Below are 17156 nucleotides of genomic sequence, written 5' to 3'. Positions count from 1 at the left end.
ATATGAGTGTCATGTGGAGATGTCAGGATATACACTCGGTGTAGTTGTGTGCACATGTTGACATCTCTTAACACGAAAGAGACTAGAGATCGAGTGGACATCTGTGACTAGAGAGGATCTTATGTCTTACTCTTGGTGGGGGGGGAGGGGGGTTTAGGAGGAGTGGACGAGGCGGTGGAGAGGTGATATCTGTACAGGTTGGTGGTAGATGAGAGCGGAGAGATTGCTCTCTATGTTGGTGATGCTTGTAAAAGTGGTATTAGCGAGATGAGGGGTCACAGGTTGATTGACCTTTGGATGGAGAGACACGAGCACGCACATGAGTGATCAGGCGTGCTGGACACGGTAGTGACAGGAGGAGTGTCATCACGCGGCGGTAGGGATAGGCACACACAGGTCAGATAGTATGAGAGGAGGGAGAGGGAGTGTATAGTGGTAGTCGAGTCGGAAGCAAGAAAGCATAGATGTATTTGTCTCAGAGTGACAAATTGGGTACGAATTGGAGCTTCATACACATAGAGGCGGTGTGCGAGAGGTGGTGATGACATTGACTCTATAATCTTGGTGAGACACAGTGTGATACTCTCTCTGTGTCTGTGGGCATAGGCATATCAGAGAGGGTAACGTAGGGAGTATAGGTGATTGAGGGTGATGAGGTGATGATGGGTCTATACGGGAGGAGATGGTGTCAAATGGAGTGAGAGTCTATCTTATCCTGTAGAAGATTGATGCAGTTCTATGGTTCTTGGAGTTCTGAGATGATATATATCAGAGGATCAGAGCGGGACAGGTCTCTTATTTGAAAAGAACACACTTAAGAGTGTGCGAGTCGGATGAGTGATACAGTGGTGGGGGGATAATGGATTTTGGGAGAGCAAGGGGTTTGGGATGATTGGACATGATTTAGATTGTGGGAATTGTCATTGAGTGAGGTGTCTGAGGAACGTGGATGTTCAGTCACAGGTGGGAGCTGGATGTGGGCGATTCATACACTGTATGAGAGACATAGATGGAGAGTGAGGCACCATCGCGGTACTTTATGGTCACTCTATAGAGCATGACTCTGTGGAGTATGATCACGTGGGGAGTGGTAGGTGTGACGATTTGATATTCTTTGAGGCATCAGATATACAGGACAAGAGAGAGGTGATGAGTTAGGATGTCGGGCTAGCAAGGAGTGGATTAGAGGTATGAGGGGGAGATGGAGTGGGTGTAGGGGGTTGGGAAGACTGGAGTGATGAGAAGTGGTGAGAGTGAAGATAACGGAGAGATGACGAGAACTGGTGAGCAGGTAGTGAGGTCGGGTGCATAGTGTTCATGGATAGTTGTCGGTCGTCTGTGGGGGCGAGATAGGAAGGTCATCTACACACAGACTCTATGGAACATGATTCACACAAGTGGTAACAGCACTGATGTCTCAGCAGTATACGCGTGGTCTAGGGAGTCTGGAACGTATACATTAGTTAGATGTTAGGAGGTTGGTTGGTTGGGGAGGGCGAATGACGAATGGAGTCTAGGAAACATGAGTGATGGAGAGAGAAAAACTGGGGCACACGATGAGGGCGTACACATGGAACACTGCACACACACAATCACGATGGTACTCAGTGCGAGAAGGTCAGCTCGTGAGACAGATCTGGTTGGTCTGAGTGAGTCTCGAGTCAGACACTGTAGAGTGTTATCTGGTGCTAGGTAGAGGTGAGGACTTCGACGGTTAGTATATGTTGTGTGGGTTAGCACAGAGTGCGAGTGTGGGTAGGTGTGGATTGTATGGTCTGGACGACGCGTGACACGGTAGATAGAGGCGATTATGTCTGTGGTTCTTACAGATGTGTTTATAGTCTGGTTGGTGTGTGGGTTTGTTAGGGGGTGTTGGGGGAGGGACGTGGGGCACTGCGGGGAGGTGGAGGACATGAGAGTGAGGGACACAGGGGAACTGATGACAGCAGGTTGGGATATCAAGAGCTAGTGGGGACACACAGGGGAAAGTTAGTTTATATAGTGTGCAGTGGATAGTGGTTTGCAAGGACACTGTGTTTGGAAGAAGGGTACACTAGACACTAGAGTGTGACACATTGGGGGTGAAGCGACAAATGTGAGTTCATTGTCTATGACGTCTGTAACGAACCTCAAAAGTAAATTTTCAATTCTAGTTTTATATTTTTAAAATGACTGCTAATAAAGGTTCCCTCTTGGATAGTACACTTAGATAGTCCCCTATTATTCATGTTCGCATGTATGTGTGTGTGTGTGTGTGTGTGTGTGTGTTTGTCTTTCAATTTTTGTCTGTCAATCAATACCTCGGATAAGTTGATAGAGTCTTTCAGACTCATTACTTCTGAATGAATGAATTTTCCCTTTGCAGCCCTTTCCCTTCTGTCTCCCTCCATTTCTTAACTCACAAACATAAACAGAGCACTGCCTCTCTGATCTAATTTCCATTTAACTTGTAACCTAATGAGTTTACGTTGTGTTTTATCCCATCTCAATTACAGGAGACAGTATAATGAGAGAGATGCTCCTTGCGATAGGCTCCCCACCTCACTGAGAGGTTCTTAGCTGGGGCCGGAGCCAGAGCTCTGTCCATCTGTGTGAAAGGGCCCCGACAGAGCGACCAGACACCTTCCTGTGTGCCAGTCACACGCCTTTGTCAGCTCTGTCCTGTCTGCCATTCCGCTGCAGCTGGTGTCATGTACAGCATGACACCAGCTGCACTTCCATCCGAGGTCACTATTGATCAGACTCATGATCTAATCCCCTCGGTCTGCGCTGCTGTCGAGCGCACTTCGATCCTCCCTCAGTAGTGCAGCTGCCGGCCTGCTGATGTCTTTATGAACCTGTCCACAGCACATGCCACCCAGCACCTCTCATTTCCTCCACACACAATGTCCTTAACAGCATGTGTGTGTTTGATGTTAGCCCGCGTACGCACATATTTGTGCATGTCCAATCCTGTAAGGTATTGCCCGTTCGATCCGCACCTGCGGTGACCCTGGGAGAGGGCGAGGTGATTACCTTCCTCGGCTTGCTCCACCGCCGAAGCCACCTCGCTTCCTCATAAATACTTCAGGTCCTCAGCGTTCAAGGTTTAAAGTGATTTTCCTAAAATTAAGTTTCTGCGCTTGGAGTAATCCATCACTGCCATTTACTCTGCTTCCAGACAGGGTTTTTCTTTACAGGTTTATTAAATTAATACCTTTTCTGCCTGGCTTGTGGGAGAGGTCTGAATGAATTATGATTCCTCACAGTATGAGTTAAATTTTACTTTTCAGTCCTGAAGGTAAGTGAGGTGTCTCTTGGAGTGTGTGGCTGCTCATTCCATCTTTTAACTAATGGTCCACGAATGTCTGGTAACTGTGCGTTAGGTGTATCATTAGGTAAATGTTTCTTTTTCTTGGCTGGCCTCCGCTGGCAGATGGGGTTTGACATTGTTCCTTGGGAACAAATCGGTGCGAGGAAAAGTCTCCATGGTACCTGCTAATGATACCATTACCCTCCAGCACCTCTTTGTCACCCCAGGTGTTGAGCTCCTAATCTGTTGGCATTGGCTGGTACTGAGAGTTGCTGCAGAGGGCTGAGTGCAACGGTTAGCCTCTGGGAGAGCACTGACACAACGTGGCCGAGGTCCAGCCTCTCTGCTGACCTTGGTGAAGGATGGAGACGGTGTGTGGCTGTGCAGAGATTCAGCTGCAATGCAAGCTGACACCAATTTATAGGATTGCCTTGCTCTTTTTCACCTTAAAGGACAATTTTATTCTTATGTTGATATATATATATATATATATATATATATAGTTTTGGCTGTGATTTCTATTCGCCAAATTCATTGCTAATATTTGGGAACATAGTGACATTGCAGTCCTGGGCCAAGAAATAAGAGACTATCAGACACGTTATCAACGAGCCAATATTTTTTGGAATTTAATCCAGATGTAAGCGTGCCTGAAATGTCAATGATAACCCCTCATTGTAGAAGTACATTTACACCAGAAAGTCAGGCAATAAACTATGGCAGATCATTATAGTAAACAATTTGGGTAACGGTTTTATCGTTCACCTTTGTTTTCTCTTGTATATACAGATAAAATGACTCGATGATTGGTTGATTGACACAATCAGAATCAGAAATACTTTATTGATCCCCGTGGGAAATTGTGGTTCATTACAGTCACTTTGATGCCAGCATAGAGAATTAGTCGAAATAAGTACTTGCACAAGTATGTAAAAATATAAATAGAAAAATAGAAATACAGTAATAGTTAACAATTAGCACTAATATGTAAGTATTTAAATGTTTTAAAATAAAGTATGTATAATATGTTGAGTGTGCAAGTGTGTGAAAATATAAAAGTAAAGAAATACAGTAATACACAATTAGCACTAATATGTGAATATTTAAATTATAATATTGATAATGTGCAGGGTGTATAAAGTGTGTATAATATGAAACTGCTTTCTGCTCCATAAGCAACTATTCTACTGATTCAAGCTAAAGCAAAAATACCAAAAAATCCCCTATTTTTTAAGCTCCTAAAATATGCTACTTTTCATTGCCTCATACCCTATATGGATAAAAGTATCGGGCCACCTACACATTAGACCTACAGGAACTTTTATGACATCCCATCCTAAATCCATAGGCATTAACACAGAGTTGGTCCCCCACTTTGCAGCTGTATCAGCTTCCACTCTTCTGGGAAGAAGATTCTACAAGATTTTGGAGTGTGTCTTTTGGAATCTTTGCCCATTTATCCAGAAGAGCATTTGTGAGGGTCAGACACTTATGCTGGAAGGTCAGGCCTTTATGGACCTTGCTTTGTGCACTGGGGCACAGTCATACTGGAGCAGGAAAGGGCCTACTCCCACAAAGTTGGAGGCAAAGAATTGTTCAAAATGTCTTGGTAAGCTGAAGCATTAAGATTTCCCTTCAGTGGAACTAAGGGGCCGAGGTCAACCCCAGAAAAACAACCCCATAGCATTATCCCTCCTCCACCAAACTTTACAGTTGGCACAACGTAGACAGACAGGTGACGTTCTCCTGGCCAGACTCGTCCATCAGACTACCAGATAGAAAAGCATGATTCTTCACTCCACAGAACATGTTTCCACTGCTCCAGAGTCCAGTGGTGGCATGCTTTACACCACTCCATCCGACGCTTAGCATTGTGCTTGGTGATGTAAGGCTTGCATGCAGCTGCTCAGCCATGGAAACCCATGCCATGAAGCTCCCAGTGCACAGTTTCTGTGCTGATGTTGATGCCACAGGAGGTTTGGAACTCTGCAGTTATTAAGTCAGTAGAGCGCTGATGACTTTTACGCTCTCAGCACATGGCGACCCCACTCTGTAACTTTATGTGACCTGCCACTTTGTGGCTGAGTTGCTGTGGTTCCTTAACACTTCCACTTTGCAATAATATTACTTACAGCTGATCATGGAATATCTAGGAGGGAAGAAATTTCACAAACTGACTTGTTGCAATGGTGGCATCCTATTACAGTACCATGCTCAAATTCAGTGAGCGCTTTAGAACGACTCATTCTTTCATAAATGTTTGTAAAGGTACAGACACACCAAACCAACATCAAAGAACTAGCAGCAAAGAAAGCTGACAGTCATATGTGGCATATCACGTTGCCTGTGTGTTAGTCAAAAAGTTGCACTTGAACACACCCCAAGAACAGCAACTGATGGGCAACTAGCATGTATGTTCTGTGCATGTGTGAAGGAAGTAACTGCATTCCAGTAGACGGCAGTCACCTGAAATCAGCATTCAAAAAGGGCAACCAGACAACTGTTTTGATGCTAGTTGGTCTCATTAAAACCACAATCCAATGTTGAAAGAACAAAGCATATTTACCGTGCACCAGACCACAAACCACTAGGAAATGCGTCTGCTAAAGGGCTCAGGGGCTAAAGAAAATCAAGCCAACTTTATAAACAACTGTATTTCGATCTCACGCCCTCTTGAAGTTAACCTTTTGTTTGCTTTCCTCACTTCCGTTTCTCTTTTCGTGCACTGAACTGAACTCCCACATCACAGCAACTAGGGCAACAGACACGTACTAATGGCGAAATATAGACTGACGGCTAACTGTCAGCTAGGTGTGTCAGGGCCATATTATTTTCAATATTTTCTGTCCATTTATAGACTAAACAGCTGATCAATTAATTGAGAAAAGAATAGCCATACACACACAGTCCTCATACACACTGATATATTACCTAATTATCCATGATTATAGTAGTTATAATTAAAGTTATGTAGTTATTTATTTGCAATTTATTATTTTTTATTTTCCCTATTTTCTGAATGATTACACAATGATTTATGTATAAAACCATGTTAATGTGATATATGTGCAGTGTCCTCATTCCCCCCTAAAAACACTCGTCACCCTGATCTCTCGCTCACACACACTCTCACACTCACACACTTGTCCATCTGCATATATGTTTTTGCCATATCTCTGTTTTGTTTTGTTTTTTCACATTTCTTATACCCATCGGTTAAAGCCTTAGCTGTATTCCCCATTTTGTTTTGTAATGTTTTGCTGTCTTTAGTTTCATTTCATGTGTCATTGTATGTCTCTCTTGACTGTTTATATGATGTTGCATCTGTTAAGGCCCAAGCACGAATCAACCTGACAGAATGACCTACTCCCCATTTAACCACATTCATGCAGGTTGTGGTCTACTCTAATAGATTTCGTTTAACGGTGTAGCCTTTGTGCAGAGAATTTTGATCAGTTTCATCAACAGGAAACTCGCCTAAAATTAATCAAGACCACATTTAGTATGCGTAAAGACAAAAAGCATGCTCTGATCAAGGAATGAACTTGCAATACAGAGTCCCATTATCCTTTCGTCAGCCACACAAATCTGTTGTATGATATGGGAGAGAGGAAAAGAAAACATCGTTCTGCTTTTCTGGGAGCTGTTGTCAATTCTCTCTCAGCTCACAAGCAGCCCAGCAAGTCACATAGGCTGGCTCCTCCCCTTTTTCCCATACCCACACAGGCACACCGTAATGAAAAGCAACTTGACACATCTCCAACTCCAGCATCTCAGGAAATACTATTTTACTGCTGCATGCTCTATGTAGGTAGAGGTGTGAGTTCCCGTTCATTGCTGCTTGCATCTTAGTTTAGCTTAGCTTAGTTAGTTTTTTACTTTTTCTGTTGTCACTGTATTTCACAATAAATAAAAAACAAAAAAAGAACACAAAATCCTAAAACGAGAACTTTTTTTTAACATTTTACACAAACAAAAAACAAACAAAATTGTGCCTAAGTTTGGACATCTTTCATATTAAGTCGCTACGTTTGCAAAGCATTTAACTTGATAAGTGCAGTATTAGTATTGCCAACAGGAATGATGGCCAAAAGACAAATAAGACCCAAGTTATAATGAGCCGAAATGATCCTTTAACTCAATCTGCATCTTCCTCTGTTCTCTCTTTCTCATTCTTCCTTTTCCAACTCCCCCTCCTTCCTCCCTGGCGCTCTCTCCAGTTCACTTTTGGATAAGTCCCAATGCCTTTGAACCGTCTGCACCCCGCTTCCTCTCTCAGTGTTTGCCTCCTTCATTCTGAGCCCAACCAAGAGGAGAGTAGAATAAATTGCATCCACTTTTGTCCTCTGACAGACATTGCCCATAGCCTTCCTCCTGTGGGGGACAGGTGACAACGGATAGCTGCTATTTTCAAAGGAATGCACTGCCTTTCTCGGTGTTGCTTCAGAGAAAGGATAGCCACCCCTCACACACACACCTTCTTTCCTACGTCTGAGTTTGTAAGAGTGCCTCTGAGGAGTGTGTACGTGGAATGCAGAGCTGTGACAGGAAGGGAAAGCCCGGTGTGCCTCCTGGAGATTTGTCATTATTTATTGACCATAAATCCCCAGGAGTCTTAGTCAGTCACAGTCTCTGATTGGTGGGACTTGAGGAGAGCAGGGATGGATTTAAGGCAGGTCTTACACTCACATCTTTAGGCACGATGCACCTGGACAAGGAGCAAGCACAGGACGAACATTGGGACACTCCAAACATGGAAATATAAAGCAGTGTGGAGGAAGGTATATAAAGCAGTAGCTGCTGAAATGGTAACTTCAGCATTTTTTAACCTGGAATCTGTTTTCCCATGTTTTTGTGTCTAGTTGACTAATAGGAACAGTTTTTGAAGCTGTCCAGTTTTGAGAGAGAGTGCTACAGCCGACTCAGATTGTTTTTTTAAGTATCTTAAGTGTCTCTTTACTCTTTTGCTTGATCTGATTTGTTTCTTATTGTGTATTTTTGTCTCTTTATTGCAAAATGCAGTAATAACAGAACAAGTGAAAGCAGGTGCAGAGACATAGAAACAGACAAAAGAAATCATAAAAAGTGACACAAAGACACAAAATAAAAGAACAGACAGTGTAGAACATTAAGAAAACAGAATTTAACAAAAACAAAAAGGGGATAAAACAAGCGTTCAGTTTGGGTATGCAGGATGAGGCAAAAAAGATATCTAGCAGCAACAGTGTATACAGATAGGTGTGTGTGTGTGTGTGTGTGTGTGTGTGTGTGTGTTTCTTATTGTGTGTAAAGGCCATGACACACTAAATGGCAGATGGAGAATTACTAGAAAAGCATCGCCAGCAAAACATCACCAGCAAAACCATTGTTTCCTTATGACACAGTGTGCCTGTACGGTGCTCCTCTCTTTATGCAGTGCAATGCTTTTGCGTTGCTCACCTATATATACCAATATTTTCACCTATTCTGTTCAAGGCGCCGAGTCGCACCGCTCGTCAGTGTCACCATTGGCCACACACAAGCAGTATGCATATGTAGCGTTGCTCCACAGGTGCTCCTAGCTGTTTTTCCAGATCCCTCCAAGGTGTTTTTGGAGCAGTAACACCTGCTGCAATGCGTCGTGATGTAATCAGCCCCTAACCCGACATCCTAGAACTTATGATGACGAAAGCCCCCTGCTGTGTTGCCTCACAGCGCTGTGTGTCAGCCAAATAGTTGCACATAAACACACTAAACCAACAGTGAACAAAGCACATATGTTCTGCAACTGTGTGAGAGAAAATTCCCCTTCATACCAGCAGACTGAAGTCGTCTGTAATAGTCATTCAAAATGGGAAACTGGAAAACCACAGTAACACTAGTTAGCCAGTTAGCACATTAACAACACAACCCAATATTGAAAGAACAAAGCTGATTGTTGCAGACATATAACACTGGAAACACGAGTAAGAGTTGAGTAGAGTAGTGTCAGGAATAGTTTGATGTGATGAAGTAAAGAAAACAATGAAATGTTATCTAAAAGATTAGAAAAAGAAAAAAAAACAATGGTTTGTGCAGTCTTGAGCTGTGCCAACAATTAACATGCTACACTTCACCTATCTTAGACGTTATAACAAACAGACTGGATCAAGGGAAGAGTAAAGAGACACTTCAGACACTAGTTACAATCTGAACTTGTATGTGGCAAAATCACTTTTTAAGAACATACAGTGACCGTTCACAATTGCCCCATCTGGTTGACATTGTGGGTGTTGCACAGCTGACACCTGCAGCCCTCTCTTTCTCTCAAAAAATAATTTTTCATATCAGTCACTTAGAAATAAAAACGTAGGCAAATAGATTCCAAGTTAGAAAAATGCCAAAGTTACCCTTTAACCAGTGGTCAGATTGGCAGATTCAGATGTCAAACCCAAGTTTCTCCTCATTCCTTCGCTCTGATGAACCAATCAGCCACATGCAGCTGCACCCTCCAGATGGTGCACATGCAACCCCACTGTCATGCTGGCAGAGCTCCATCATAGGTCAGCCGTCATAGTCAGTCGGTCATTCAGAGCTCTAACAAAAGTAGAGCTGGTGAGCCGACAAACTACCAACCTGGCATTTATCAGTCTGTCATTTCTCACTCAGAGATCTGTCCTATCACCCAGTGAAGCAGCAGGGAGGGGAATTATACTCCCTAACTCTCCAGAACCACGTTAAATTGACTGTGAGGTTATACATGCGTAATATGTCTAAACAAACTTGGATACTGGCATCTTGTGTGAACACAAAAACAAATTATTTAATGCTTGAATGTGGATTACATCAGACGTCATGTAATCTGCTTCCAAAAATAGGCAAAAACAAACTAATGGCTGTTGTAGTAAGTAAACTACACTGGTGCACCAAATGAGAGCTTTAATTGAATGAGGAGGGCTGCAGGGAAAAAAAAGTTTTATGAGGAGATGAGAATAGGGGCAAAAAAGTAATGACACCATGAAACCATGAAAAGAATTTCCACATATCAATATATCATCTCAGTGCCAGCAGATCGAGTATTTATGCTTCACATTAATGCTTAGCGTGAATTTATTTCAGCATGCATGCTCTGAATTTGTATGCAGAATAGTGCCCTCTGCTGAATTTTTTTTAAAGGAACATTGACTGATGGGAAACAGAGCAAAGTCAAGGTTGAATACACCTCCCGATTTGTGTATCTTGACGTTTCTTGTGTTTTATTGATTTGACCTTGCATGCTGCCTGTCAGATCTACACTCTTTGCCAGTACTACATTTCAAAATAACACCACAACAAGACCCACCATTTATCTTTGCACCCCCAGCTCTTCTAACTGCCTCTTCTTCTCCTCTGTCTCTCACCTCCCGCTCCCCCCCTCCGGTCAGGTCGAACTGGCTGAAGCCATGCTGTGGGCGAAGGGCAGCACTGTGGCAGGTGTGTCTGCTGTCGGCGGGCTTCAACTGTTTCCTGGTGGCCTGTGTCATTCTGGTGGTGCTGCTGCTGACACTGGAGCTGCTCATAGACACCAAGCTGTTGCAGTGTGAGTAGAAGACACCAAGAAAATGTGATGCGTGTGGTTTTTAGGATGTGATGATGGGATTCGTTATACTCATTGTTTGCAGTCCTGGCTTGCAAATAGCATCCTTTAGATGGGGGAAAAGTGGAGTGCACAGCAAAATTGTTTACTAATTGCTATAAAAAGGCATTGGGTCGATGCAAGGACTTATGGACTCACTCTTTTGTTATAGATCTTAAGAACTTAATTAGCCCAAAGACTAAGCTGCACATAGAGCATGTACTTGAAAAAAAATCTCACAGTACAAGAATCGATTTAGGAAATGTGAACTTTACAGATGAAGGTGTGTCTTAAATTTATTATTATTATTTATTATTGGCTTTATTTTATCATAGCCAACACAGTAAAAAGTATAGCATGTCATCCAAAAATAATTTTTAAAAAAACTTCATTGTATATTATGTTGTCCAACAATCATCAAAAACATCGTAATCTAATATGTCCTCCAAAAAATATAAACAATTTCATATTATGACATTTTGTCCAAAAATGATTAAATCATGCAATATGTTGTCCATAATCATCAAAATTTTCTAACATAGTATGTCATCTGAAAATTAAAAAAGACATGACATTATGATATATCATCCAAAAATCCTAAAAAATGTCATAGTATAGTATGTCGTCAGAAAATCATCAAAAACGTCATAGTTTAGTATGTCGTCCTAAGATCATAAAAAATGTCATGGTATAGTTTGTAATCCAAAAATCATCAATAACCTCATAGTATAATATGTCGTCCAAAAATCTTCAAAAACAACATAGTATAGTATGTTGTCCAAAAATAATCAAAAATGTCATAGTATAGAATGACGTCCAAAACTCACAAAAAACTTGATAACATGGTATGTTGTCCAAAAAATGATCAAAAATGTTATAATATAGTATGTCATCCAAAAATTTAAAAAGAAATCATATTATGGTATGTCATCCAAAAATAATCGAAAACGTCATGTATAGTGTGTCATCGAAAAATCATCAAATACGTCACAGTATGGTATGTCATCCAAAAATGATGAAAAATGTTTTAATATAGTATGTCATCCAAAAATATAAAACACATCATAATATAGTATGTCATCCAAAAATAGTCAAAAATATCATAGTATAGTAAGTCCTCAAAAATTAATAAAATACGTTATAGTATAGTCCAAAAATCATCAAAACACCATAGTTTAGTATGTTGTCCAAAAATTATCAAAAACAACATAGTATAGCGTCTTTCAAAAATCAAAAAAAATGTCATAGTGAAGTATGTCATCCAAAAATCATCAAAGATGACATAATATAGTAAATCATCAAAAATATCATAGTAAAGTATGTCTTCCGAAAATCATCAATACCATCACACTTTAGTATGTCGTCTGAATCATAAATACAGTACGTCATATTATAGCATGACATCTAAAAATCATCAAAAACGACCTGGTATAATATGTCTTCCAAAAATCATAAAAAATGACATATTATACTATGTCATCCAAAATATTAAAAAACATCATATCATAGTATGTCGTCCAAAAATCATCAAAAACGTCATAGTATGGTATGTCCTCCAAAAATGATCAAAAACGGCATAGTATACTATGTCGTCCAAAAATCATCATAAACATCATAGTATATTATGACATCCAAAATCATGAAAAACGACATAGCATTGTATGTCACCTAAAAACTATCAAAAACAAAATAAAACAAAATGTCGTCCAAATATTATAAAAAATTCATAGTGTAGTGTGTCATCTAAAAATCATTAAAACGTCATAGTGGAGTATGTCATCTAAAACCCATCAATGACTTCATAGTATAGAATGTCGTATATATATAAAATACATCATACTATAGTATGCCAAAAATCATCAAAAACGTTATAGTATAGTATGACGTCCAAAAATCATCAAAAATAACGTAGAATATGATGTTGTCCAAAAATAATCAAACATGTTATTGTATAGTATGTTGTCCAAGAATCATCAAAAACATCATAGTAAGGTTTGTCATCCAAAACTCATCAAAAACACCTTAGTATAGTTTTTCATCCAAAAATCATCAAAAACGACATAGTATAGTATGTCGTCCAAATATTATAAAACACATCATATGTGGTCCACAAATATTCAAAAACCTCATACTATAGTATGAAATCATCAAAAATCATCAAAAACAACATAGTATAGTATGTCATCCAAAGATCAGAAAAAAACATCATACTATAGTATGATGTCCATAAATGTTCACAAACATCATTGTATAGTATGTCGTTCAAATATCATTAAAAAAAAAACGTCATATTATAGTATGTTGACCAAAAATCCTTAAATACATCATAGTATAGTATGTCGTCCAAAAATCATAAAATATGTCATAGTGTAATATGTCGTCTTAAACTCATCAAAAATGTCATAGTAATAGTCAAAAAAATCATTAAAAACATCAAAGTAGCGAATAAAAAGCGACATAGTACAGAATGTTGTCCAAAATCATGAAAAATATCATAGCATAGTATGTTGTTTCCCCTCCTCTGTCCCACCTTTCCTGTCTCTCTCAAACTGTCCTATAAAATAAAGATAAAATGCCCCAAAATAAAAAAAAACCCATAGTCATCCAAAAATCATAAAAAAAAAACATCATAGCATAGTATGTTATCTAAAATTCATCTGAAATGTCATTGTATAGTATGTCATCAAGAAATCATAAATAAGTCATAGTATAACATGTCATCCAAAAATCATCAAAAACATTATAGTATAGTATGTTGTCCAAAAATCATCAAAAATGTCATAGTGTAGTATGACGTCCAAAAGTCATAAAAAAAGTAATAATATAGTATGTCACCTGAAAATCCTCAATAAAATCAAAGTATAATATGTCGTCCAAAAAACATAAAAAACTTCAAAGTATATTATGTCGTCCAAAAGTCTTCATTAACGTCATAGTATAGTATGTTGTCAAAAAATCAAAAATGTCACAGTATAGTATGACGTCCAAAAATCATCAGAAACGATGTAGAATAGTATGTCTTCAAAAAATCATCAAAAACGACATCATATAGTCTGTCATCCAAATATTATACAAAACATCATAGTATTGTCTGTCGTCCAAAAATCATAAAAAACAACTTAGTAACGTATGTCTTCCAAAAATCATAAAAAATGACATATTAATATGTGGTCCACAAATATTCAAAAACCTCATACTATAGTATGTTATCCAAAAATAATGAAAAAAAACTACATAGTATATAATGTCCAAAAACTATAAAAAATGTCATAGTATAGTATGTCGTCCAAAAATCATAAAATATGTCATAGTTATATGTCATCTTAAAATCATCAAAAATGTCATAGTATAGTGTGTCTTCCAAAAATGGTCTTGACTAAAAGTAACTAGTTAAAATAATTGTAACACAAGTCCTCATTGAAAGTTAGTTACTCAGTAAGTTTTTCTTTGGAAGAGGTCTCGTGTTGAGGTGAAGGTTTCATTCTTAGTTAAACACATGTTGTTAAACAGCTCATATATTGTTATTAAGTGCCACCATAATATGGATGTAGATTAACCTGCTGTATCCTGTGGGGAAAAAACACAAATTTCTTCCAAGTATAAACATTTATGTGTTTGCATTGGGTTAAACCTTGGTTTCAAAACTCACACAATAGAGTGACACACCTAATAAAATTCATTTTCTTTAAGTTTGAATTCACCAGACTTTCTGTCAGCCAAGGTGACTGAGTTATTCCTCTGTTTTGTAATTATTAAATTAACCTCTGAATACAATTAATCCCTTAACATATAAACCCTTAGATAGACAGGCACATATGATTAACAATAACAATTTTAGGAAACTAATGAATTTCTACTTTTATTACATAGTGAATTTTCCTAATTTCCCTAAAATATATCCTTCAGTTTTCAAATCACAGTTTCTGAAATGCATTGCCCATTCGAGATACAAATTAACCCTACACCTCTTTTTTTCCCAAAGGTTCATGTGCCACTTGTTATACATATACAGTATATTTTAAGACCATTCAAATTTTGTGGTTTTATGTATATGCACATGTGCTGATATGTTGTCAGTTCAATGAGTCTGTATGCACCTGAAGTTCTGATCAGTGGTGATCTGGGGAATATCATCCACCTATTAATATTCCACAGTTAACACAAAATGTCAAGTGGTCATAACACCAGTGTGATCCATATCATCCCATTATCACCTTCACCTACATCATGTTGCATAGTGGACACATCCTCATCCTCCATAAGTGGAGGGTCAGAGGTCGCAGCCTGTTGAATGACACTGAGTGAAGAACACACGTGGCAAAGATGTCGCTCCAAATGCATTCAAGCCTTTGCTGTCCCCCTGGGACTGACTAGACAGGGCAGACAAAGGAAAAGTAAGACAAATGCATTGAAGGAGATTAGCAGACAAAGAAATCAGGCAATACAGAGCTGGCTGCTGGAGAGAGTGTGAGGAGGACTTGAGGAAGATGAATGGACTGATAGACAGATCACTGAACACGCCAAACAAAGACAGATGGGGGCGAGAGGTGGCGCGTGAATAGAAATGCCTCAGCTGACAGCCTAGTGCTGTTTCAGGCTGTCCACAATTAGCTTGATGAATAGTTGGGAAGATACATGCATGTACAGGCTATGCAGGATTCATGTTTATGTACATGTTTATGCATTAAAAACAAATCTTTCACCATCTGATATCACAGAAACGATCCTTAATGTAATCACTTATTCTGTTTTACTCCCACAGTTAATAACGCATTCCAGTTTGCCAGCATCATCCACTGGATCAGCCTTGCCATTCTCTCCGTGTTCTTCACTGAGGTGAGTGTCTGTCCTCCCCAACACAAAAACAGTCTCACTTACAGCTGATGCAGCGGCCTGTCCATTAATGCATGTTGTGCAGTATGTGAAGTACACTGACAGATCCTCATTAGAATACTAACAGCAGCATCGAAACGCCCTGTGTCCTCTGTCACAGTGTGATTCCATTCTGATTAGTGGAGGGGATCTTGTGAACGGCTTCATTTAAAGTGTGCTTAAAGGAAGTGACTACAAAATGGCACAACAAAGACCTACATCTGTATTCTTTAAAAAAACAAAAAACAAACAACTTGTGTAACTGCTGTTGTTAAAGCTGGCACATTTGTCCCCTCTCAGGTTATTCGATAGATCCGCAGCACAGACACTTTAAAATGCAGATGAAGCTTTTTTCTGCTGCTAGTTTTAAAATAATTTCAAGGCCTCAGGTGTGTTGTATTGATTACCATTTTCTCTTCAGCTGGCCACATTTGTCTTAGTTCCCTACACTTGACCAGCTCACTGCTAACTTTTGTGTAGTTTTACTTATCAATAAAAGCAACCCCTCCTCTGGTGATGCATCGAAGGCGTGGAAACTGCAGGGAGGCTGGTTGCTGCTTCAGTGTAACCTTGGATATGTGAAATGAGAATGGGGGCTCAGGGATGGCAGAAGAGGAACAGAGACAAAGGGAGAGTTGTTAGCCCTGTGCGGCCCCTGCTGCGTCAGCAGAAGGAGCTGAATGCTGTGTCTCCAATTGTTTGGATGAAACTCTATCGTGCCACCTGTGATGATTATGATGTCATTGATGAATTACCTTTGGAGTGATGAAAGAAATCTGAATAGCAACTGGAAATGCCATTTAGCAGGACTGTCAGGTTTATTATTGGATGTTACTACCCAGCGTGCGTCATGCAGTCTCACTCTGTTTAGCCATTTTCTTCCATCTCATCCTGGGCGTGACCTTCTCTCTGTCTCCATCTCTGTCCCTCTGTCTGCCTCAGACGGTGTTCAGGATCGTGGTGTTGGGGATATGGGATTACATAGAGAACAAAGTAGAGGTAAGCTCCCAAGGGTCCCATTAGTCCTGTTACTCGGGGCCCCTTTCACTGCAGTGTCATTCTCTCAATGTCATCCCACAGAGGAAGCTGCAGACGTAACAGTGGCTGTGTGTGTTTGTCTCAGGTGTTTGATGGAGCTGTCATCGTCCTCTCTCTGGCCCCCATGGTGGCCTCCACAGTGGCCAACGGCCCCAGCAGCCCCTGGGACGCTATCGGTCTCATCATCACACTGCGCATCTGGAGGGTCAAGAGGATCATCGATGGTGAGGCTGGGAGGGGCTGGTGTCCTCTGCGTCCTGTCCTTTGCTGTCAGGTCACAGAGATATACTGTATACTGCAGCATGCTCTCTGCCAGATCAGCTGCATTCAATCTTGAGCGTCTTTGCGCATTTTTTGTCGTTTTCAATTATTTTAAGGTAG

At 40.1% G+C, this 17156-nt stretch overlaps 1 protein-coding gene across 1 annotated transcript in view; it reads left to right on the top strand.

Annotated features, from left to right (window-relative positions):
• tmem266 (transmembrane protein 266) overlaps positions 1-17156 on the top strand; it is a 57126-nt gene that overhangs the window by 32430 nt on the left and 7540 nt on the right. The window contains exons 4-7 of the mRNA XM_042496465.1: positions 10675-10829; positions 15628-15701; positions 16680-16736; positions 16861-16999. Coding sequence (XP_042352399.1) covers positions 10675-10829; positions 15628-15701; positions 16680-16736; positions 16861-16999 — 425 coding nt within the window. The remainder of the gene's footprint in view (positions 1-10674; positions 10830-15627; positions 15702-16679; positions 16737-16860; positions 17000-17156) is intronic.

The sequence above is a fragment of the Plectropomus leopardus genome, chromosome 11 (genome assembly GCF_008729295.1).
Source record: "Plectropomus leopardus isolate mb chromosome 11, YSFRI_Pleo_2.0, whole genome shotgun sequence".
NCBI classification, from domain to species: domain Eukaryota; kingdom Metazoa; phylum Chordata; class Actinopteri; order Perciformes; family Serranidae; genus Plectropomus; species Plectropomus leopardus.
This window is presented reverse-complemented; position numbering and strand designations above follow the sequence as displayed.